This window comes from Saccopteryx leptura, chromosome 4 (assembly GCF_036850995.1).
Source record: "Saccopteryx leptura isolate mSacLep1 chromosome 4, mSacLep1_pri_phased_curated, whole genome shotgun sequence".
In the NCBI taxonomy this organism is placed as follows: domain Eukaryota; kingdom Metazoa; phylum Chordata; class Mammalia; order Chiroptera; family Emballonuridae; genus Saccopteryx; species Saccopteryx leptura.
The window spans coordinates 129,650,770-129,674,914 of NC_089506.1; the positions used below are offsets into that span (position 1 = coordinate 129,650,770).

Sequence of the window (24,145 nt, forward strand, 5' to 3'; positions counted from 1 at the left end):
CGACCCCGCCGGGGTCGCGAACCACAGGTTGAGAACCGCTGATCTAAAGGAAAAAAGCATCTTTTTTTTTTTTTTAATGCAAGAGAGACAGACAGGAAGGGAGAAAGATGATGAAAAGCATCAATTATTAGTTTTATCACTTTTTTTAGTTGTTCATTGATTGCTTCTTATATGTGCCTTGACCAGGGTGCTCAAACTGAGCCAGTGACCCCTTGAGCAAGCCAGTGACCTATGGGCTTAAGGCAGCGACCATGGGATCATGTCTATGATCCCTCACTTAAGCCAGAGGCCCTGTGCTCAAGCTGGTGAGTCCGCACTCAAGTTGGCGACCTCAGCATCCCAGGTTGACACTCTATCCGCTATGCCACCACTGGTCAGGCAAGGAGAAAAGCAATTCTAAAATGTGTGTTATCTCTGCAGTACTTTGACAGTTAATAATCTGCAAGAGGGAAGCCTTAACTAATGTTTTTCATCAAAATAAGTTCTCACCAAAATAAGTTCAGAAATAATATGGAGAGCTTCTGATTTGGGATTTCAACGAGACCGGGGATGCAGAAATAGGAGTCTATATTTAATGTCACAAAAGCATGGCATCTAAAAGACTAGATACACTATAATAAGATGTTGGTTGACTCTAGCGGGCTCTTTGCTGAGGCAGCTGAAATTTCACCAGGGTGACACGTGTCCATGAATGTTTTTGGGCACCCGCTATGAACAGCCCACTTGTGCTCTGCTAGACAGTGAGGCTGTAAGGGTTAGTGCGATGCTGTGTAGCCAGGGAAGTCATTCTGAGTAGGGCTATAAATCATGTTTTGCTTTTGTTGTCTTCCTTTTACATTTTTAAATGTGGTATTTCAACTTGACATGTCTGTATCTCATACACACACACACACTCTGCATTTTAATCTGCTTTTCCTTTTCTTTCAACCTTTCCTTTAGATCCGGTTTTTGGGGTTTTTTTTTGTATTTTTCTGAAGCTAGAAACCGGGAGAGACAGTCAGACAGACTCCCGCATGCGCCCAACCGGGATCCACCGGCACGCCCACCAGGGGGCGACGCTCTGCCCACCAGGGGGCGATGCTCTGCCCCTCCGGGGCGTCGCTCTGTTGCGACCAGAGCCACTCTAGCGCCTGGGGCAGAGGCCAAGGAGCCATCCCCAGAGCCCGGGCCATCTTTTGCTCCAATGGAGCCTCGGCTGCGGGAGGGGAAGAGAGAGACAGAGAGGAAGGAGAGGGGGAGGGGTGGAGAAGCAGAGGGGCGCTTCTCCTGTGTGCCCTGGCCGGGAATCGAACCCGGGACTTCTACATGCCAGGCCGAGGCTCTACCACTGAGCCAACTGGCCAGGGCTAGATCCGGTTTTGACTAATCCTCTTGTCTTCTAATCAGGCATGTTATATAGATTGATTTATTTATTTGTAGCATAAAGCTTTAGGGTTTTGCTCCTAAGCCTGGGTTTTTGTGCACTATTTCTCTCTTTTTTGCCATCCCAAGTTATCCTATTTCATTTTCCTTCATCTGGATTGTTCATGCCCAACACCATGTCTCCAGTCCTCCTAGAAAAGTTCATCCCCGTCCCGACCCACATAATTCCACCATCCTTCCTTCAAAGTATAGCACAAATCCTGGCTTAATTATGTTCGGTCTTGACTTTGTGTTATATTTTTTTTGTATCTCTGTGTTAATTCCTCAACAAGGCTGGAAGCTCCTGAGGGTGGGAACCTCTACTAGTTTTCTACTCTGTGCAGAGTGAGCTAGAGAGGGTTAAAGTTAACATTTATTTAAGTGCCTGGCAGTTGCCAGGAATTGTTAAATGCTATTTGTAGTCATATAGAATGTTCACCTCACACTGACTCTATATTAATAAATAGTTTAATTGAGCACTATTCTGACAGGTCATTTTCTGAACCCCATCAGGATCAGTTAACTAAGTTGCTTTTTGGATTTTTTAGATTTTTCTCCAGTGTACTTACTATTACCATGCTAGTTTGATATAGAAGATAATATTTTTTTAAGTTTAAAATGACAGTATTCTCTTTTTCCTCCTATTAGATCTCTTGGCATGAAACTGAGCAAAATATTGCCAGGTATTAAGAAACTAGGCGTTATTATTTAAAAATGAAAAATGTCAAAGTGATATAAATATATACTTTGAGAATTAGTTTTTTTTTTTAAGTGAGAGGTGGGGAGGCAGACAGACAGGCTCCTGCATGCACCCCTACCAAGATCCACCCGGCAAGCTCGTTACTGGGCAATGTTCTGCCCATCTGGGGCTACTGCTCCATTGCTTGGTGCAGCTATTTTACTCCTGAGGAGAGGCCATGGAGCCATCTTCAGTGCCTGGGTCAACTTTGCTGGAACCATTCAAGCCACGGCTACAGGAGGGGAAGAGAGAGAGAGAGAAAGAGAAGGGTGGAGAAGCAGATGGGTGCTTTTCCTGTGTGCCCTGACCGAGAATCGAACCCAGGACTTCCACATGCTGGGCTGATGCTCTACCACTGAGCCAACTGGCTAGGGCTGAAAATTGCTTCTCATAATTTGTAAATTTTCATGAATTTTTCAAAAAAGTGAACTTTTCCTCCTGGTGCTATACCCATAGAATGCTTATCAGAAAATTTTCAGATTGTGAGTTGACTCTATAGTTTAAGTGTTTTTACCTGGTGCATAAGTTGTGACTAAAATGCTGAAGACTGCTGGGTCTTGTTTTTCAGGTGGTTGGCAACACAACCTCCGGAAGCTACAGTTACAGCATCCAGAAGAGCCTGGCTTTTGCATATGTCCCCATAGATCTAAGTAAGGTTGGACAACAAGTAGAAGTTGAACTGTTAGGCAAACATTACCCAGCAATCGTCATACAAGAACCCTTGGTATTGACAGAAATAACCAGAACCCGGCTTCAGAAAAAAGGTGGAAAGGACAAAATTTGAAAACGATTTTCATCAGTCAACTGAATTATGGTTGCTATATGATTGTTCTCAAAATAATCACTGATTTGTGGGGAAACAGAGGAAACCAAGGATTCATTTCAAAATCATCAAAATCTAGATCTAGAATCTTAAAATCTTTCTCCTGTTTTCTCAGCAAGATAGAATAATGGATTAGTGCTTTACATTGTTCTTTCAAAGGAAGAAATTAGAAGTGAATGTTTTTATTATCCTGCATTGTTGCTTATGAAATTCAATTAGTAAAACATTTAAGTGTTTGCTAATATACAATCATTATTACTATTAGAGGGCATCATATAATTTTGGGAACAGATGCATATGGTTCTTCTTAGCTGAAAGCAAATTAATAAATTATGTTTTACATAAAAGCAAATGCAATACTGTTAATGATTTACTGCATTTAGAAATATTTTCTTAGTTGATAAGGAATAGTTTTAAATTTTTATATCTGATGAAAATAGTGAAATTTAATATTGATATATAAAATTTTATTTGGTTCTCTGAAATATTTATTTTCTTAATGACTTCCCTGAAGGCAGCTTTATGAGACATTATTATTGTCCTTTCAAAGGTTGTTTTAGAAGAAAAATTGCAAAAAAAAGAGAACAGTCTTTCAAGTGAAACAATGCTTCTAAACCTTCTGAAATGAAGGTGAAATATAAATAGATTGTGCCAGGACAAACACAGTTTGAATACTGAACACCTCTCTTTGGGAAAGAATTAATGCAAGTTGACATCACATTGTGCAGTTCTGAATATCATTTCACAAAGCATTTGACAAAACAGGTCAAACAAGAGCTTCAGAGCGGACAGGATCGCCCTTAGCACTGTGTACAGCGAGAAAAAAAAATCCACTTAGAAATAATTCTTTGCTATACTTCTTGAAATTATTTGTGTTTAGTTGACTGAGTAAATCACATTTTTTATTAAAGGTAGTTTTATCATTTATAATTTATTATTTATAAAGAAAGCTGAGTGTGAAGCATGATAAGATTTTTAAATTAGAATAGATTTAAAAATAATATCTTGGAAGTTTTGAAAAGATGTTATCAAGTTTCCATGTTAAATGTTTTGCAAACGTAATTATATATTAGAACACTTCAACATGCCATTTGTTTCTCTTTGGTATGTCCTCTTAAGTAAGAAAAGGAGGAAATCCTTTTGGTGACAAACATTTCCTAATTATCAAGAGTTATCCAGACCCTGTGTCTTAGTTCTGGCATCGGTGCTGGTTAATGACTTTGGATGGGAATCAAGAGATCCCGAGTCTCATTTCCTGCCTTTCTGTAGCCCTGTAACCTTAGAGTATATATTTACTATTTCTGGGTTCCTCTTCTGCAAAATAGACTCTTCTAGGGGTTTTTTTTTTGATGCTATAATAACAAGAAGCAGTAACAAAAGTACAACATTGAATTCACATCATATAGTTAATATAGCATTAAAACAGATCAATAAAAGAATAAAATGTTTAGATGAATATTAAGCATTTAAAGAAATCCTACCCGCTATATAGAGAAGTTTACGTCCTGCTTTCCTTCAGAGGTTGCCCTCATTCCTTCTTTTGCTGTATGTTAGATGCTCTTAGGTTTTGTAGGTCGCCACAGCACCCCATTTCCACCTGGCCAGGGGTGCTGGCCTGGGCACCAGGTTTGGCATCTGCCAAGCCAGAGGCTGACTAATGATGCACTAACAACTTGACTGTGGAAAGATGAGCCAAATCCACCAGATTTTCTCTCATGGAAATTTGAACTGTGAACCGTCAGAGAGTAAACTGATGAGTACTAGCAGCTGGAGAAGAGAAGATGTGTAGAAAGAGACACCTTGCAGCCTCGGGGCCAGGAGAGCTCCTGACAGGAGCAGCCCTGAGAGAAACAGAGGGAGAGACCAGATCTTGCAGCTCTCGGCTCCTGCTGGCCTATCAGCCAGGTCTCAGGTGAGAACCTTGGCTCAAAAGAGCCTATTACAACCAATAGCTTCTGGAAAGTGAAACATATGCTCAGACCCCAAAGAAATTGGCACAGAACAAGTATCAGCTGTGAAAAGCAAACAAGCAGTATGCTTGCAATACCCTGGTGCTGTGCAGGAGCCATGTCTACAGCTCAGAAAGGTGCTCTCAAGAATATAGTGGTGAACGATAGACACTTTCTTCTCCTAAGCTTGGAAAACTTCTTGGAAGTGCAAACACACTTTCCAGTGAAAACATTACAACGTTTATGGATGCTCACATCCTAACTAATCTGTCTTTATCCTTTTCTACAGAAAAAATATTTTAAAAGTAAGCCATGTGGGACATTAAATAGCAGAGAGATTAATTAGATTCTGGAATTTTAGTGAGAAGACTTTGTGCATATTTGAATTTAACAAAAAGAAAGGTTGACATTATTAGGAAACACAGCAGCTATGAAGGAAGAAAGTTTTCAGCTACATAAAGAGAATCCTTTAGCCCAGTGGTCCCCAACCTTTTTTGGGCCATGGACCAGTTTAATGTCAGAAAATATTTTCACGAACCAGCCTTTAGGTTGGGACAGATAAATGTATCATGTGACTGAGACAAGTGTCAAGAGTGAGTCTTAGACGGATGTAACAGAGGGAATCCGGTCATTTTAAAAAAATAAAACATCGTTCAGACTTAAATATAAATAAAACGGAAATAGTGTAAGTTATTTATTCTTTCTCTGCGGACCAGTACCAAATGGCCCACGGACCAGTAGCGGTCCGTGACCTGGTGGTTGGGGACCACTGCTTTAGCCCAAGTCTCAAAAAATCAGAGAAACAATAATTAAGTTAATTATACTTATTTCTGATGAAATCTTCATAAAAAAATAAAAATAATCATCTTGCCTTTGTTTATCTTTCCACCATTTATGAATCTTTAGAATAGGCAATAGTTTATAGATGCTACATTATAGATTATAAAAGAGAAACACATTTGTGGGAATTAGACTGTGGTCCTGAGACAAGTCTTTCATGCGGACTTTGGAACAACAAGCTGTGCGGGGGCAGAACACTGCCCTTGCAAGCACTGGTGAGATTGTTTTAAGGAAACAGTTGATCTCTATGGCCTTTTCCTTACATACCTGAAAGGCCTAATTGCCCTTCTCTGCACCTGAACCCAGGCTCTGCTAATTAGCTTAATGAGCAAAGAGACCAATAAATACGATGAGGCTGCAGCGATCTGGGCTCTCAGTCCTAGAGACTGGGAGTCCCCTGTACCCATCTTTTCTCTATGTTGTGTCTTGTGTGTGTGTTTTCTTAAGTCCTGCAGAGCCTTCCTTTCGTGCACACCCACAGCTGAGCTGGTCTTGGCACACATTACATAATTTTATTTTATTCAGGTATGATTTTGTAAGTATTAGCAAGTCATGAAGCAGAGAGGTGGCAAAGTGATATGAGGACTACTAGACTGATAGCCAGATGACTTGCTTTCCCCAACTCTGCCACCAACCAAGCACAGATTACGTGATCATCTACTAACGCCCTTCCTGTATTTAAAGTTCTATGAGTAATTCCTTTCTTTGATAAAGTATTCATTAGTCTACACTTATTCACTGAGTACTTACTACAAGCCAAGCACTGGAAAAGCAATGAACAGACATGGTCCCTGCCTTTATGGCACTTACAAAGTAGAGAGGTCAAACATTTAACTAAAACAATGACAACAACAAATGGTATTTTTAGTTACAGAGGTGTCATGAAAACTAAGGGGAGAGGACATTTTGAGAAGAGAAGGATGGCAGTGTCAAAAATGAAAAGATGCCATGTAAGATTGAAGGCTGAAAGTGCCCCTTGGGTCACGCAGCAAAGCTTCATTGGTATCATGGGCATGAACTATTTCAGGGCAAAGCCGGACTGCACTGAAAATGGAATAGGAAGGAGATGAGGAGTTAGGGAACACAATGTTACCACCCAGGAGCAGCTTCCTAATTCTGACAGGCTGTGAAGAGTATCAGCATTCCTCTGCCAGTAAGAAAACATCACATGAACAGCAGTTTAAGCAGTTATTTATTTTATTAAACCCTATAACAAGTAATCTAGAAGTTGGCTCAAAGGCACACTAAGTACCCCAGTTCCTTTCTTCCTACTCTGTGACAGCCTTCTCCCTCCTAACATTTTTTTTAGTGTAAGTCTTTTGTTGTTACAGTTGTTGACATTCTGATCTTCTATCAACTTATCTATTTTAAATTAGCACTTTCTTTTCATTACTTACCTTCATGAACATGGTAGTTTAATGGAAATTAATTTAAAGAATCTCAACAATACTGTGATAGGTTTGCATGGTGACATATTGATTACTAGATTTAGTGTGATGATTACATTTTAAGGTATATTAATATCAAATCATTATATGTATTAAAACTAGTAAATATTGTACCTGAAACTAATAAAATATTGTATATCCACTATACTTAAAAAGAAAGAAAGAATGCCTAGTTATACCAGAGGTCCTAATACTCACAGACTCAGCTCACTAAGTTCTTTAGTGCTGGAATCATTCAGGTTTCTTCAGGCACAGTTCGGGTCTCCAACCCCATGGAACCAGTTGTCCTACAATTCAACAGTGGGTTGGAATTAAACAAGGACAGTAGAGCTATTGACAAGAAACAGAAGTTCAGTTTCTTGAATTCTGTCATTCCAGGTGATCATTTAGAGTTTCTGTTTTTGTTTCTGTTTCTTATTTACATTATGAAGCAGGGGACAAATTGGAGGTATAATATTGTCTTCAGTAAGTATAAATTTTAATTAATACATGAAATATCTTAGTGATTTTGAATATATGTTTAAAATTCAAATTTATTTTTAAAGAATTGTTAATTGTGTTAAAACTGAAGAAAGAACCAAAAAGATAATGCTACATCAGTAGTACAATTTAATAGTTAAATTAGTTGTAACTTTTCAGTAACTTCTGAGTTATTGGACAAATTATTTACATAAAATATTATATCAGACTCTAATAGAAGGAACAGCATGCAGAAATTGTGGAGAAGGCAATTAACTAGAAAAAGCAATCAAATTTCAAAGAATTTCAAGAGAAATAACAAAAGATGCTGGTCTTACATTGCTAGAAAAAATCAGTAGAGTAATATTTGAATGCCTTGATCTTTTTCACCAATAATTGAGTACTTGTTCTAAAGCAATAGATCAAATAATGTCAACTTTTAAAAATCATTCAGCCATTTTCTCTGATATTAGAAAATAAAGAAAAACTTCAGAAGTTTTAATCATATCAAGAGAAATGTATGATGAATTTTCTGATAAGTATATTTTAGTGGAAAATTTTAACTAAGCAATATTTGAAAGTTACTATGATGTTCCCAAAGGAACAAAGATCTAAGCAATACTGCAATTTCTGGAGTTTGCAGTGAAAGGACATTTTCATGAATCTCTGCCAAACTTATCATTATGTTAAAGTCTTTTTCTAATTATTTATACATCTCTTGGTCATGTAAAAGAAGCTTTAGAAATCAAAAGCTTAAAAAATCTTCAATTAATTACATGCAAAATAACTAGACAAATCTGGCTATACTGTCTATTAAATGTAAATATATGAAGATTAATTTTAATGAAGTCACTGTAAAACTTAGGCTTAAAACATAAAAGGTGATTTTTTTATTTACAGACAATAGACCAATTTATCACAACAGCCCAAATTGTAGGTACATTTTCCTTTAAAAAACATTAATTTAAAAATATTAACCCTTTGTTTTTTGTACTATAGTATTTATTTTATTTCTATTTTTTCTTATTTTTTATTTACTGGTATAGGAGAATATTTTCACTCTTTACATTTCTCTTCTGGTCATTATTAATACTTTTATTTCATAATTATTACTAAAAAATAATTATATGAAAGAGGCAAGGTTTTCTTTTTAAAGAAAAATAATCCTTACTTAATCTGGTTAGCTGGTCATTCAGGACAGCGTCTTCACTCACACATCTAGTACCTCAGCAAGGATGACTGTGACAGCTCAGCTGGCAGAGCTTCTCTTTCCGTGGGGCCCCTTCATATGACTACCTTCTAGGCAGGTCAAAGGAGGAGGAAACTTAACATGGAAATCCTTGAAGGGATGCCCTGAGGGTTGCCAAGGTGATTCTTGGACCAGACATGGAGGAGCTACTGGTGAGAGCTGGAAGTTCAGAGGAGATATGGACACGCTGCTGAAGATGCTCCCCAAAGCAGAAAGAAGGGAAGAAACAGCCTGGCTCCTTTCTCCTTTCCACCCTCCCGTCTCTTATCAGCGCTTCCCCTTGGCTAAACCTAACCGAAGCCAAGTAAAGGAGCCTGGGACATGTAGTTTATAGGGTATGGCCTCTTCTTTGATATGGAGCACAGGAAGATCATGAAATGGGTTGCATAGCAATAGACAATGACTGTCATGCAACACCAACATAATCCATTCAGCCCTGGCCCAAGGGGTGAGTCTTTTCAAGAGATGCCAATGTGGCTACTAGGATGAAGAGAGGTCGGGAGATGGGCTGATACTCGAGCACTTCTGAAAGGGGTTGAGACTTACTTTTCACTCTATGTCTCTAACTTAACTTTTTAATAACACTATGTATATGTTTCACTTTTTAAAAGCTATATATGCATATATAGATAACTTTTTTATCTAGTTAGACTAGTCTCGTACCTTCATAGTCATGCAATATAACTATTTTTTAAGACAGTGTTCACTTTGGTTTGAGATACTCATGTGTGATTGAAAAGAGTTGGCTTAGAACTGCTTAAGAAATTGGTGTACAACGTAAAAAGTTCCTTACAGAAAACATGAATGCAGTTCGGGTGCATATAATAAATACTGCGTGAACACTCAGACTGGGCTGTGTGGAAGGTAAGGAAAAGGCAGATGAGACAGAGTGCAATGCCAACACCCTGTTTCTTGACTTGGTGGTTGGTTACAGGATTCTGTCCACTTTCTGAGAAGTCATTGACAAATGTACACTTTTGGGCAGTCTTATGCAAAAAAAAAAATGCTATGCCAAATTTTTTTATATAAATGGTACTATGTTCCAGTCTCTACTCTTACCTTGTTGGTTTTAAGGAGGTAGGAGGTGATAGCGATGGGCAGAATGAGGGGGGTCAAAGGAGTTTCAGTTTGAGTTGGCCAATGCTGTTCTTTATCCAGATTACACTGGGGAACAAAATTTTTGTTGCATCCACAAAAACACTTGTTTTTACTTTATTCGAGTGTGCTGATCTCAAATCTGACATTAGCTTTTCTCTGTAAGCTACAGTTTTTTTTGCAATTCAAGATTTTAGGTTTTCATCTTTTGTAAAATTTTTACATTTAGTTTAACATAATGAAGTAGAAAATATAATAATTTATATAATGCAGTAAATACACTAATACACTAAAAGATATGATTGCATCAGAATTTGTCTACAATTTTGAAATAGAACATATTAAAACACTTACTTTAATCATAAAATTTGTGCAAATCTTATTTAAATTCTATTCAGGCAAAAACATGCATTTATAGCTCTTGCGTTTGTGTACTTGTTGAGGACAATCTCGTCTGATGCTCCAGCAGTAGTCTGCTCATCACTAACAGCTCCAAGATTTTCAGGAAACTATCAAAGTGACTGTTGAGGAAGTGAATCTTAATGCTCATGTTACATCCAATGTCACGGAAAGCCAACAGCACCCTTTGAACCAGAAGTTCATAGTTTTTTCCTTTTTGTTGCCAAGGAAGTTCTTTGTAACTGCCACAAAAGACTGCCATGCTGCTTTCTCCTCCTTATTCATCTTCCTGGCAAATTCTTCATCACATAGGAGGGTTCGAATTTGAGGTCCATCGAATACACCTGCTTTTATCTTCTCGAAAGACAAGGCAGGAAAAGCAGAAATAATATGTTAAAAGCATTCACTTTCTCTATTCAAAGCCTGAACAAACTGCTTCATTAAGCCAAGTTTGATGTGAAGTGGGGGGAAAATGATCCTGTCTCGATTAACTACAGGTTCATTCACAATATTTTGCATCCCTATTTCCAGAGCTTCACGTTTCGGCCACTCCCTCTGTGTCCAGTGTTTCTCCCGAGTTCGGCTGTCCCACAAACACAGAAAGCAAGGATACTTCATGAAACCTCTCTGTTGTCCTAGCAGGAAACTCACCATTTTAAGATCCATACAAATGATCCAGTTATGCTCCTCACACTTCAGTAAGTCGAGGACAATTTTTATGTCATTATAATCTTCTCGCAGATGAGTTGAATAATCAATTGGGACCACTGCATAAACATTACCGTTGTGTAGGAGAACACATTTCAGATTCCGTTTAGAGCTGTCAAGAAATGGGATACTTGCCCTGGCCGGTTGGCTCAGTGGTAGAGCGTCGGCCTGGCGTACAGGAGTCCCGGGTTCGATTCCTGGCCAGGGCACACAGGAGAAGCGCCCATCTGCTTCTCCACCCCTCCCCCTCACCTTCCTCTCTGTCTCCCTCTTCCCCTCCCACAGCCAAGGCTCCACTGGAGCAAAGTTTGCCCGGGCGCTGAGGATGGCTCTGTGGCCTCTCCCTCAGGCGCTAGAATGGCTCTGATTGCGGCAGAGCGATGCCCCAAGATGGGCAGAGCATCGCCCCCTGGTGGGCATGCCGGGTGGATCCCGGTCGGGTGCATGCGGGAGTCTATCTGACTGCCTTCCTGTTTCCAGCTTCGGAAAAATAAAAAAAATTAAAAAATAAAAAAAAAAAGAAATGGGATACTTTAGCTGACCAATGAAGTACATTCTTTTCTTGAAGCCTGGAGGCTAATAACTCAGCTGCTTTCTTTGATAGGCCCAAATCTCTTACTAAGTCATTCAATTCGGGTTGGCTAAACTGCTGAGGGGTTAATAACTGCTTGGCATCAGAAGAAGACCCTTCAGATTCTACAACCATTTCCTCATGCATCTTATCAAAATACACTTGATCACCATGTTCACTTTCTTTGTCCTTAGAAGAAATAAAACCATTGAAAACTGGACCCAGGAGTGTCTCAGAGTGTGGGCTAGGTCGTATTGCTGAAGGAATATTAGGATATGCAATCATATGCCGTTTTTTCTTGCTGATGCCCTTTGTATGGATCAGACAGAAATAACAGTCGCTGCTGTGGTCCTTAGGTTCACGCCAAACCATGGGAATACCAAAAGGCATTCCTTTGCGTTTTCTTTTTTTTTTTTTTTTTTTTTTTTTTCATTTTTCTGAAGCTGGAAACGGGGAGAGACAGTCAGACAGACTCCCGCATGCGCCCGACCGGGATCCACCCGGCACGCCCACCATGGGGCGACGCTCTGCCCACCAGGGGGCGATGCTCTGCCCATCCTGGGCATCGCCATATTGCGACCAGAGCCACTCTAGCGCCTGAGGCAGAGGCCACAGAGCCATCCCCAGCGCCCGGGCCATCTTTGCTCCAATGGAGCCTTGGCTGCGGGAGGGGAAGAGAGAGACAGAGAGGAAAGCGCGGCAGAGGGGTGGAGAAGCAAATGGGCGCTTCTCCTGTGTGCCCTGGCCGGGAATCGAACCCGGGTCCTCCGCACACTAGGCCGACGCTCTACCGCTGAGCCAACCGGCCAGGGCTGCGTTTTCTTTTTGTCCAGTTACGAAGCATTTTCTCACAATTATGACACACAATATGAGGAGCCCAATTCTTATCTTGATCACCAAGGGGAACTTGAAAATAGGCAATATATGCACATGTCACAAATGATGAAATATTGTGTCTTTGACGTTGAAGTGTGTAACAGCCACATATATAACAGAAGGTGTCAGGACTATTCTTACATTTACGTCTACTCGAAGAAGCCATGATTCAATCTTAAAACAAAATAAGAGAATGTTTTTATCAGATAATAATTTTTTACATTTAAAAACAACTACAATTATGTGAAAGTGATGTTTGTAAAACATTAATTGCCTTGTGGTTATATTCAATCCAAGAGTCGTTGCCTTTTAACTCCAACTTAAAAACTGATGCATGCCATTAACTGTAACAAAAAGAAATTAAAATTGCATAAAAACTAGAGCATGCACCAAAAAACAGATTTCAGATTTGGAATCAGCGATGCAGAAATATATGGAAACAGTTCTAAAACCTCATGTAACAGAAAATGAAAAAAAAAAAATTGTTCCCCAGTGTTATCAGTTCAGAAAGTTGGAGAATTTGGAGCTAAAAGAAATTGAGATTTTTTAAAAATCTTACCCTTTCCTCCTAATACACACACATATACCAACACACAGAACAAAACCAACACTAAACTGATGATGCTTTTGGATAATTACCTTCCTGTATGCTTGGAACCTTTATGATTGTTCACATGGTGATAGTAGTTTAGCACTGATAGTGGTCAATGTAGAAGATTTAGGCCTGTGACTACTGGCAACTAGAAAGGTAAAAGAACCTTAAGAACACTCATAGAAAGTCCAGTGTATGACATTACAGGCCTTTAAAAAGGTCCTCTCCCCCTGCCTCACTTAGATGTGGTAGAAACAAATCCATTCTAGATCAGATTCCAAAACTAAATGCATTGTGAAAATAATTTAATAGCCGCCATCTAAAGTAACAAAGTTTGGATAGTTTTTCTGATATTCAAGACTATCTCCGTCTGGACTATTTAGGATAGTAAATGGGGCAATGAGTAACACCAACCACAATTTACCACATTTAGTTAGTGAACTTCAGGTTTCTCTCTAAGAAAGGCCTCTTGCCATTCTTATCTATACCCCAGTGGTTAAACATTTAGAGATAAAGTGTTTAAAATTGCTTAGCCTTTGAGTGCAATAATTTATCATAGTCAAAGGCACTGAAACAAAAACCAGTTGAAAGAAGCATTGAAACACAGGTATCCTGACTTCTGAGCATAGCTTATAGCCAGTTACCACCATGCCAAGGACCAAGAGCTCTGCACACTAGAGCAACCAAGAGACAAGAGCATCTGTGAGATTTTCTTAGTGCCTGGACTTTCAGCTTTACAGACATGTTCATTAAAGGATATTTGTTCTTGGCACTCTGTTCTCAGCTATAATGCATTTTATTTTTTGTTTAAATGTAAATTGTTATTAATAAAATACTACTAGAAATAGGTAATATGTGCACAGAATTTAAAATTTAGAAGGCATAAAGAATACATGGTGAAAAGTTACTCTTTCTTCTATACCGGTCCTCAGCTAACCAGTCTACCCAGGGACAACCAATGTTATCCTTTCTTCTGTGTCCTTCTCAAGATACTCTATAAATATTTAAGCATCTCGTTCAATATATGAATATAGATCTATATGCATAATATGTACATATAGTTTAAAGCAAATGAAAGCATACCAAGCATATTGTTCTTTGCTCAACTTCTAAAATTTAATGGTCTATATCAGAGATTATTTCATATCATCTTTTTAATTGACTGCTTAGTGTCCCATAATTAATTTGACCAGGCTCTTATACTTGCCTTTTTCTAATAAAAATAAGGCAAAAATAAATATCTTGATGTATATGATATTTCTTACATTGAGTATATCTGAAGGATAAATTTCTATAACTGGAACTTCTGGGTTAAAGTGTATGTACATTTTGACATATAGGTGAAATTGTTCCCCTTAGAAGTGTGTCAATTTTCATTTTGTGATTAGTATATGAGAGGGCTGGTTCTTTTATACCACCCAAAGTAATGAGCTATCACTAGTATCCACTGTATATTATTGAGGTTTCTATTCATATTTATCCTTTTGAATGAGATTGAATATCTGTTTACATATTTAATGACCACTTATGTTTCCTTTTCTGTAAACTATTATGTTTCTATATTTTACCCATTTAAAATTGGATTGTTGGTCTTTTTCTTATTGACTTTAGGAGTTAGCAGATTCTAACTATGGGTTAAACAGGTTTTGTGTGGGCTAGAATACAAACCAAGTGATTATGTATAAGATCCTTTCCAGCCCTGGCTGAATAGCTTGGTCAGTTGGAGCATTGCCCAAGGCACAGAGATTGCCAGTTCAATTCCCAGTCAGAGCACATACAAAAACACCTTGGTGTTTCTGTCTCTCCCTTCCTGAAATCAAATCTCTCTTATCACTGAAATCAATAAACAAAATAAAAAAATAAAAGATCATTTCCATGTGAAAATATATATTCCAAGTTCCAAGCTCCCCTCCTATCAAATAATTAACTTTTATATCCAATTGTGAATTGGGAGCTGCTTTGATTTCAGTCCTAATTTTTGCATCTTTGAACTGATTGGAATGATTTTTACTGATATGATTATGTACTAGGAAAACCCTAAAATAAAATAATTCAGTACTTGGTGAAATATAAATTATCATGTATAAAGAAAGTAGCCTTCATTTCTACAAATAATAACCTACTAAAAGATAGAATGGTAGAGAAAGCCCATTTCACAGAAAAGATAAAATACTTAGGAATAAATTTAACAAGAAAGGCATAAAACTGATATGAGGAAAATTTAAAACACTTCTAAAAGATACAAAAGTAGACCTTAACAAATGAAAGTTAATATTTGTTTTTAGATAGAACAACTTAGTATCATAGAAATTTTTGTCCCTAAATTATTTTATAAATTTAATGTAATTCCAAGAAACAAACCAACAAACCTTTTTATGGAACTGAACACATTGATATTAAGTTTATATGAAAAAATAAATATGTAGAAGTAGCCAGAAAACATTAAAAATTAAAAGCTTTAAGGAGTCACTATCCTCACCATGCCTTAAATTGTAAAGCCCATATCTGAAACAGTGAGTACTGGTGCATGAGTCAACAGGTAGGCCAGGGAACAGAATAGAAAGCCCAGAAATAGACCTAAGTATATATGGAAATTAAGCATATGATGAAGTGGCATCTCTTATCACTAGAGCAAAGATGGAGTTCTTTATTTATGTTATGAGTGATGCCGGAACAACTGTATAGTCATTTGGAAAAAGATAAAATTAGATCCATGTCTCACAACATGCACAAAAATAAATGCCATAAATGCCAATGGATCAGGGATCTAAATGTGAAAACTGAAACCATACAACTACTACTTCTAGTAGTAGTTTACTTTAACTTTTTGTAAGGAAAGTCTGTGACTCAAGTCCAGATGCAATACAAGAAAATTTGGTAAGTTGACTACATAAAAAAATAACTTTGGCATGTCAAAAAACACCATAATGAAATGTTTGACAATTGACAAACTGGGAGAAAATATTTGTGACATATACTACAGTTAGGTAACATTTCTAATATATAAAGAATTCTTAAAATTGAGGGGAAAATACCAAAAGCCTAATTAAAAATGATGTGAAAATGGCTCTTTGGCATATGAAAAGATGTTTAACCTTACTCATAATAGGAGAAATTTAATAACAAAAACTACCCAAAGATACCACTTCTCATATCAGATTAACAAAATAATTTAAATATAATACTATTTATTAGCTCAAGATAATGAAAATTGGTACAACCTATACACATGTGGAAAGGGGGAAATAAAATTAAAAGTATTCTCTATGAATGCTTTTATTTCTATAGACTGTATTAATATAGTATGTGGGTGTGTGTAATATACATCTAGCTCCTATCTTTGTCTTTTGAGAGACCCTAGAAGCAGTGGCAGCCCAATCACAATGAGCACACCTATAGCACAAACCTTGGTTTCTGGATGCCACTCTCCACTGAAAGGAATCGGAGTTCCTTGGAGGAATGTTTGATTCCAGGGTTGAGGAAGGAAAGGTACAAGATGAACCAAGAATATTTTTTGTACCAAAAAGTAAGGAAGTGCTTCAAGACTAAAGAGGACATGCCAAGAGGATACAAGAGCCATATTAAAGGGGCTCCCACTGCCCAAATCAGAGGAAATTTCAGCACAGAAATAATTATAGCAAAATATTATAGCATTGATTAAAACAAGAATCCTTGAGTTCAAAGTGATATAAATAAATAAATGGGGAAAAGGTAAAGTCCTTTTTTACAGTAGAAAGGCAACTAGTAAGTATAGAAGGAATGACTGAATTAGAAAATAGCCATTTGACAACCATCCTAGTAATCTGTTGAAGTAAGAAGCACCAGTGGATGCTAAAACTAATAGGCAAAAGTTTTAGGAATAACACAAGATATACATATTCCAAAGTTATCTCCCCATAAAATATGTATTAATGACAAGGTGGAAATAATAACTTTACAGAAAATAGTAAAATTACTGTGAAGAAATGGCCACTTGACCAAAGTGATCAAATAATAATGCCGCTCAACATTGTGTGCCTCTTAATATGTAGCATCAAGAAGATACATGACTCTTGTGATATTTCTGCACAAACCCATAACCTAGGTCTAATCATTAGGAAACCAAACTCCAATTGGGAGATTTACAATAACTAGTTTGTCATGCACATTAGAGTGTTCAATACAAAGATGAAAAGTAGAATTAACTCTTTTACATGAACTCATTTGCACACTTCCAGAGCACTGTGGACATAATAAACTTTTACTTGAAAATGAAGAACAGTCAGAGTAATGGCAGGTAGGAAGCGATACCGATAAATCTCCCCCAAAACTCAACAAGATCTTCAACCACAAACAGAAAAACCTATCCTTGGAGCCTCCAGATGTTTCGCAATACACCCAAAGGTATGATCGAGCGAAAAATTGGCTAAATATATAACCAAACCCCAAAGGAAATAGGGAGTAAGAAATGCTCCGCCTTCCTCACTAACCTAAACAGGGCGGCTTTCACTGGAAACTGAGAATATAGAAACTAAGGCAGGCAAAGGGGGTGAATAGATCCAGGCCGCGGCACAAACGGCCGAACCAGGCTGTGGCACGGAGATCCAAGCCGAGGAAAAACTGTTCCTGTGACAACCCGGGCAATATAGCTAACACTAGCGCCAAACCCAGACAAAGAAAGACAAGCGGGGCAGCCATTTTACCCGATCTCCTGGTCGGCGCGCACAGATAGTGGGCGAGAGATTCCTTCCAAAGCCCTGGGAGTGTGCACCCGTGTTATCCCGCAGAGGGGCAGAGTCAGGGGCCTTTGTGTGGGCCTAAAGCGGAATCTCAGGCCACCCCAGAGCCTTGAAAAAGCCGCACATGGGGACAGAGCGAGAGCCAATTCCAACGCTGGAACTTTTCAGTGTGGGCGGGGGGTTTCACTCAGAGGGCGAGACTTCGGTCTGACATCCTGGTCTGCGCGCGCACATAGTGAGCGAGAGATTCCTCCGAGTGCCTCCCCGTGTTATCCCACAGAGGGGCAGAGTCAGGGGCCTTTGTGTGGGCCTAAAGTGGAATCTCAGGCTACCCCAGCACCTTGAAAAAGCCGCACATGGGGACGGAGCAAGAGCCAATTCCAACGCTGGAACTTTTCAGTGCGGGCGGGGGGGTTTCACTCAGAGGGCGAGACTTCCGGTCTGACATCCTGGTCTGCGCGCGCAGATAGTGAACAAGAGTTTCCTCCAAGCGCCCCGGGAGTGGGTGCCCGTCCGTGTTACCGGACAGAGTGGCAGAGCCAGAGGTCTTTGAGTGGGCGGAAGCCCCGGCTGATTATGCTAGCAGCTCTGATTGACTGAGCCTTACCCAGAGCCCTGTGCTGAGTGGGAATAGAGTGGGGAGTGGCCAGCTCTTTGAGCCTGTTACTATCCAGGCAGAGGCAGCAGCAACCCCATAGCTGGATTATCAGGCTACTAATTGAGGAAGGAAAGACTAGGAGAGAGGCTCCAGGAACACAGACTCTCTCACTGTCGGAGCCTATAAATGATAATGAGCCTCAACTGCCAATGTGATAAAAGCACAATACATGACATCGCCATAGAGACTTATCAATTGCAAACCTCTACCTGAGCGTGCCAAAGGGGCAGAACCCGGGGTACAGAGTCACCGACCAGGAAGAGGGAGAGAAAAGAAAAAGCAAGAAGATAACCTCTCAAAATCAAGAATAATCCGCAGACTTTATAACCTATCCCATTTTATTATATTTGTTCATTTGTTTCTCTTATCTTCATCCTTGATTTTTTTTTTTCCTCCTCCAATTTGGTCGTTTAACTCTCTACCGGTCTTACTCTCTCCTCTCCTTAAACTACACTACCCATAAGTGTTACATCTCCGATTATCTTTTCTTTCCTCTTCCTTTCTCTTTATGAGGGTTGCACTCCAAAACCCTTAACTCTCTCTCTCTCTCTTCTTTTTTCTTCCTTTATTGGTTCCCTCTTTTTTTTCCTCTCTCTTTCTTTTCTCCCTCTATATTAGTTTCTTCCTTTCTCCTTTACGTCTCCTCTCATTCAAACCTCAATAACAAACAAATTATCTTATCTGGGGCTCAAACTTATGTTTGTGGCATTTTGGGGGGTTTTTACTTCACCTTTTTAACTCACTAGCAGTGCTCCCATCCCTGGCTCTCCATTTTATCAAGCTCTTCCACTAAATACAATAGTAATTTTTTAATTTGTCCCCCCATTTTCCTGTTTCCCTCTTATTCCTCTCATCATAACTCTTAGTCAATGAACACCTAAATGCAAATCATTTTATTCTTGATCCAAATTTTTTCATTATTTGCTTTTTGTGGGTCCATACCCCCCCTTTTTATTTTTATTTTATTTTTTTTATTTTTTTTGCCCCTTTATTACTTTTCCCCAATTCAGGCCCTCCATTACAGGCATTGTTTGTTCTATTAAATACAATATAATTCACAGTTCACCACAAGATTTTCTCAAGAAAGAGGGGAGAGGAGAGGAGAGGAAAAAAGGAGGGGGGGAATCATTTCCTTTTTTTTAATTTAAAAAATTTTTTTTTATTATTTTATTTTTCTTTATTTCATTATTAATTTTAAAAAAAGCAACTTTTTTCGATTTTTAATTTTTCAACTTTTTATTCTTTATTAAATCTCAATACTATCAACAAAACCACCCTCAGATGCCATTAAGGAAGAGAAAATCGAATATCATGGATACAAAAGAAAGAGAGGTAACACAGATAGATGAGGAAAAATCTATGGAGAAAAAATTTAATATATTGGAAACCTTGGAGCTAAATGACAGAAAATTCAAGATAGAAATCCTAAAAATACTCAGAGATATACAAGAAAACACAGAAAGACAATTTAGGGAGCTCAGAAAACAACTCAATGAACACAAAGAATATATGTCCAAGGAAATTGAAACTATAAAAACAAATCAAAGAGAGATGAAAAACTCAATTCACGAGCTGAAAAACGAGGTAACAAGCTTAGCTAATAGAACAGGCCAGATAGAAGAGAGGATTAGTGAAATAGAAGACAAGCAACTTGAGGCACAACAGAGAGAAGAAGAAAGAGACTCAAAAATTAAAAAAAATGAGATAGCCCTACAAGAATTATCTGACTCCATCAGAAAGAATAACATAAGAATAATAGGTATATCAGAGGGAGAAGAGAGAGAAAATGGAATGGAGAACATACTCAAACAAATAATAGATGAGAACTTCCCAAGCCTGTGGAAAGAACTAAAGCCTCAAATTCATGAAGCTAACAGAACTCCGAGTTTTCTTAACCCCAACAAACCTACTCCAAGGCACATCATAATGAAATTGGCACAAACCAATGGCAAAGAAAAAATTCTCAAGGCAGCCAGGGAAAAGAAGAATATAACATATAAAGGAAGGCCCATTAGATTATCATCAGATTTCTCAGCAGAAACTCTACAAGCTAGAAGAGAGTGGACCCCAATATTTAAGGTCCTGAAAGAGAGGAACTTTCAGCCATGAATACTATACCCATCAAAGCTATCGTACAAATATGAAGGAGAAATAAAAACATTCACAGATACAGAAAAGATGAGGGAATTTATCATCAAAAAACCCCCACTCCAGGAATTACTAAAGGGAGTTCTCCAATCAGATACAAAGAACAAAAAAAAAAAAACAAAGCCACAAGTAAAAGCTCCAAGAAGAACACAATAAAACCAAATTTAAACTGTAACAACAACAAAAAAAAGGGGGGGGAGAGGATGGAGAGTAACAGTAGTAAAGGACGATGGAGTGCAAAAGTACTCACAAAATAGTGCGCTACAATGAACAGGGTAGGAACCCTTTTCATTATTTAAAGGTAACCACAATTGAAAAAACCACCACAGAAGCACATGAGATAAAAAAGATAGCAACAGTGGAAAGATGTATGGAATACAACCAAATAAAAACAAAATATAGAAAAACGAAAGAGAAGGATCAAACAAGACACAAAACTAACAGAAAGCAATCTATAAAATAGCAATAGGGAACTCACAAGTGTCAATAATTACACTAAATGTAAATGGATTAAACTCACCAATAAAAACACACAGAGTAGCAGAATGGATTAAAAAAGAAAATCCAACTGTATGCTGCCTACAGGAAACTCATCTAAGTAACAAGGATAAAAATAAATTCAAAGTGAAAGGCTGGAAAACAATACTCCAAGCAAATAACATCCAAAAAAAAGCAGGCGTAGCAATACTCATATCTGATAATGCTGACTACAAGACAACAAAAGTACTCAGAGACAAAAATGGCCATTTCATAATGGCTAAGGGGACTCTGAATCAAGAAGACATAACAATTCTTAATATATATGCACCAAACCAAGGAGCACCAAAATATATAAGACAGCTACTTATTGACCTTAAAACAAAAACTGACAAAAATACAATCATACTTGGAGACCTCAATACACCGCTGATGGCTCTAGATCAGTCATCCAAACAGAGAATCAACAAAGACATAGTGGCCTTAAACAAAACACTAGAGCACCTGGATATGATAGACATCTACAGGACATTTCATCCCAAAGTGACTGAGTATACATTTTTCTCCAGTGTACATGGATCATTCTCAAGAATTGACCATATGTTGGGCCACAAAAACAACATCAGCAAATTCAGAAAAATCGAAGTTGTACCAAGCATATTTTCTGATCATAAAGCCTTGAAATTAGAATTCAACTGCAAAAAAGAGGAAAAAAATCCCACAAAAAATGTGGAAACTAAACAACATACTTTTAAAAAATGAATGGGTCAAAGAAGAAATAAGTGCAGAGATCAAAAGATATATACAGACTAATGAAAATGACAATACGACATATCAGAATCTATGGGATGCAGCAAAAGCAGTGATAAGAGGGAAGTTCATATCACTTCAGGCATATATGAACAAACAAGAGAGAGCCCAAGTGAACCACTTAACTTCACACCTTAAGGAACTAGAAAAAGAAGAACAAAGACAACCCAAAACCAGCCGAAGAAAGGAGATAATAAAAATCAGAGCAGAAATAAATGAAATAGAGAATAGTAAAACTATAGAAAAAATTAATAGAACAAAGAGCTGGTTCTTTGAAAAGATCAACAAAATTGACAAACCCTTGGCAAGACTTACCAAGGAAAAAAGAGAAAGAACTCATATAAACAAAATCCAAAATGAAAGAGGAGAAATCACCACGGACACTGTAGATATACAAAGAATTATTGTAGAATACTATGAAAAACTATATGCTATTAAATTCAACAATCTAGAAGAAATGGATAAATTCCTAGAACAATACAACCTTCCTAGACTGAGTCAAGAAGAAGCAGAAAGCCTAAACAGACCTATTAGTAGAGAAGAAATAGAAAAAAACATTAAAAACCTCCCCAAAAATAAAAGTCCAGGCCCAAACAGCTATACCAGTGAATTTTATCAAACATTCAAAGAAGACTTGGTTCCTATTCTCCTCAAAGTCTTCCAAAAAATTGAAGAAGAAGCAATACTTCCAAACACATTTTATGAGGCTAACATAACCCTCAAACCAAAACCAGGCAAGGATGGCACAAAAAAAGGAAACTACAGACCAATATCTCTAATGAATACAGATGCTAAAATACTAAACAAAATACTAGCAAATCGAATACAACAACATATTAAAAAAATAATACATCATGATCAAGTGGGATTCATCCCAGAATCTCAAGGATGGTTCAACATACGTAAAACGGTTAATGTAATACACCATATCAACAAAACAAAGAACAAAAACCACATGATCTTATCAATAGACGCAGAAAAGGCTTTCGATAAAATACAACACAATTTTATGTTTAAGACTCTCAACAAAATGGGTATAGATGGAAAATATCTCAACATGATAAAGGCCATATATGATAAACCATCAGCTAACATCATATTAAATGGCACTAAACTGAAGGCTTTCCCCCTTAAATCAGGAACAAGACAGGGTTGTCCACTCTCTCCACTCTTATTTAATGTGGTACTAGAGGTTCTAGCCAGAGCAATCAGACAAGACAAAGAAATAAAAGGCATCCATATCGGAAAAGAAGAAGTAAAGGTATCACTTTTTGCAGATGATATGATCCTATACATCGAAAACCCCAAAGAATCCACAAAAAGACTACTAGAAACAATAAGCCAATACAGTAAGGTCGCAGGATACAAAATTAACATACAGAAGTCAATAGCCTTTCTATATGTCAACAATGAAACATTTGAGAACAAACTCAAAAGAATAATCCCCTTCACGATTGCAACAAAAAAAAATTAAATACTTAGGAATAAACATAACAAAGAATGTAAAGGACTTATATAATGAAAACTATAAACCATTGTTAAGAGAAATCAAAAAAGATATAATGAGATGGAAGAATATTCCTTGTTCTTGGTTAGGAAGAATAAATATAATCAAGATGGCCATATTCCCCAAAGCAATATACAAATTTAATGCAATTCCCATCAAAATTCCAATGACATTTTTAAAAGAAATAGAGCAAAAAATCATCAGATTTATATGGAATTATAAAAAATCCCGAATAGCCAAAGCAATCCTAAAGAAAAAGAATGAAGCTGGGGGCATTACAATACCTGACTTCAAACTATATTATAGGGCCACGACAATCAAAACAGCATGGTATTGGCAGAAAAGTAGACACTCAGACCAATGGAACAGAATAGAAAGTCCAGAAATAAAACCACATATATATAGTCAAATAATTTTTGATAAAGGGACCAAGAACATACAATGGAGAAAAGAAAGCCTCTTCAATAAATGGTGCTGGGAAAACTGGAAAGCCACATGCAAAAGAATGAAACTGGACTACAGTTTGTCCCCCTGTACTAAAATTAACTCAAAATGGATCAAAGATCTAAACATAATACCTGAAACAATAAAGTACATAGAAGAAGACATAGGTACTAAACTCATGGACCTGGGTTTTAAAGAGCATTTTATGAATTTGACTCCAATGGCAAGAGAAGT

General features: G+C 37.7%; 1 protein-coding gene and 1 non-coding gene across 3 annotated transcripts in view; one reads left to right on the plus strand and one right to left on the minus strand.

The window, feature by feature from the left end:
- DMGDH (dimethylglycine dehydrogenase) overlaps window positions 1-5,782 on the plus strand; it is a 74,932-nt gene extending 69,150 nt beyond the window's left edge. For both annotated transcript variants that reach the window (XM_066381696.1, XM_066381695.1), the window contains one exon: window positions 2,709-5,782. In XM_066381696.1, the coding sequence (XP_066237793.1) occupies window positions 2,709-2,924 (216 nt within the window). In that variant the 3' untranslated portion in view covers window positions 2,925-5,782. The remainder of the gene's footprint in view (window positions 1-2,708) is intronic.
- A 6,636-nt stretch (window positions 5,783-12,418) lies between these two features.
- Window positions 12,419-12,494, minus strand: TRNAT-AGU (transfer RNA threonine (anticodon AGU)). Its single transcript has one exon. It is a non-coding gene; the product is annotated as a tRNA-Thr (tRNA).
- Window positions 12,495-24,145: the final 11,651 nt, after the last annotated feature.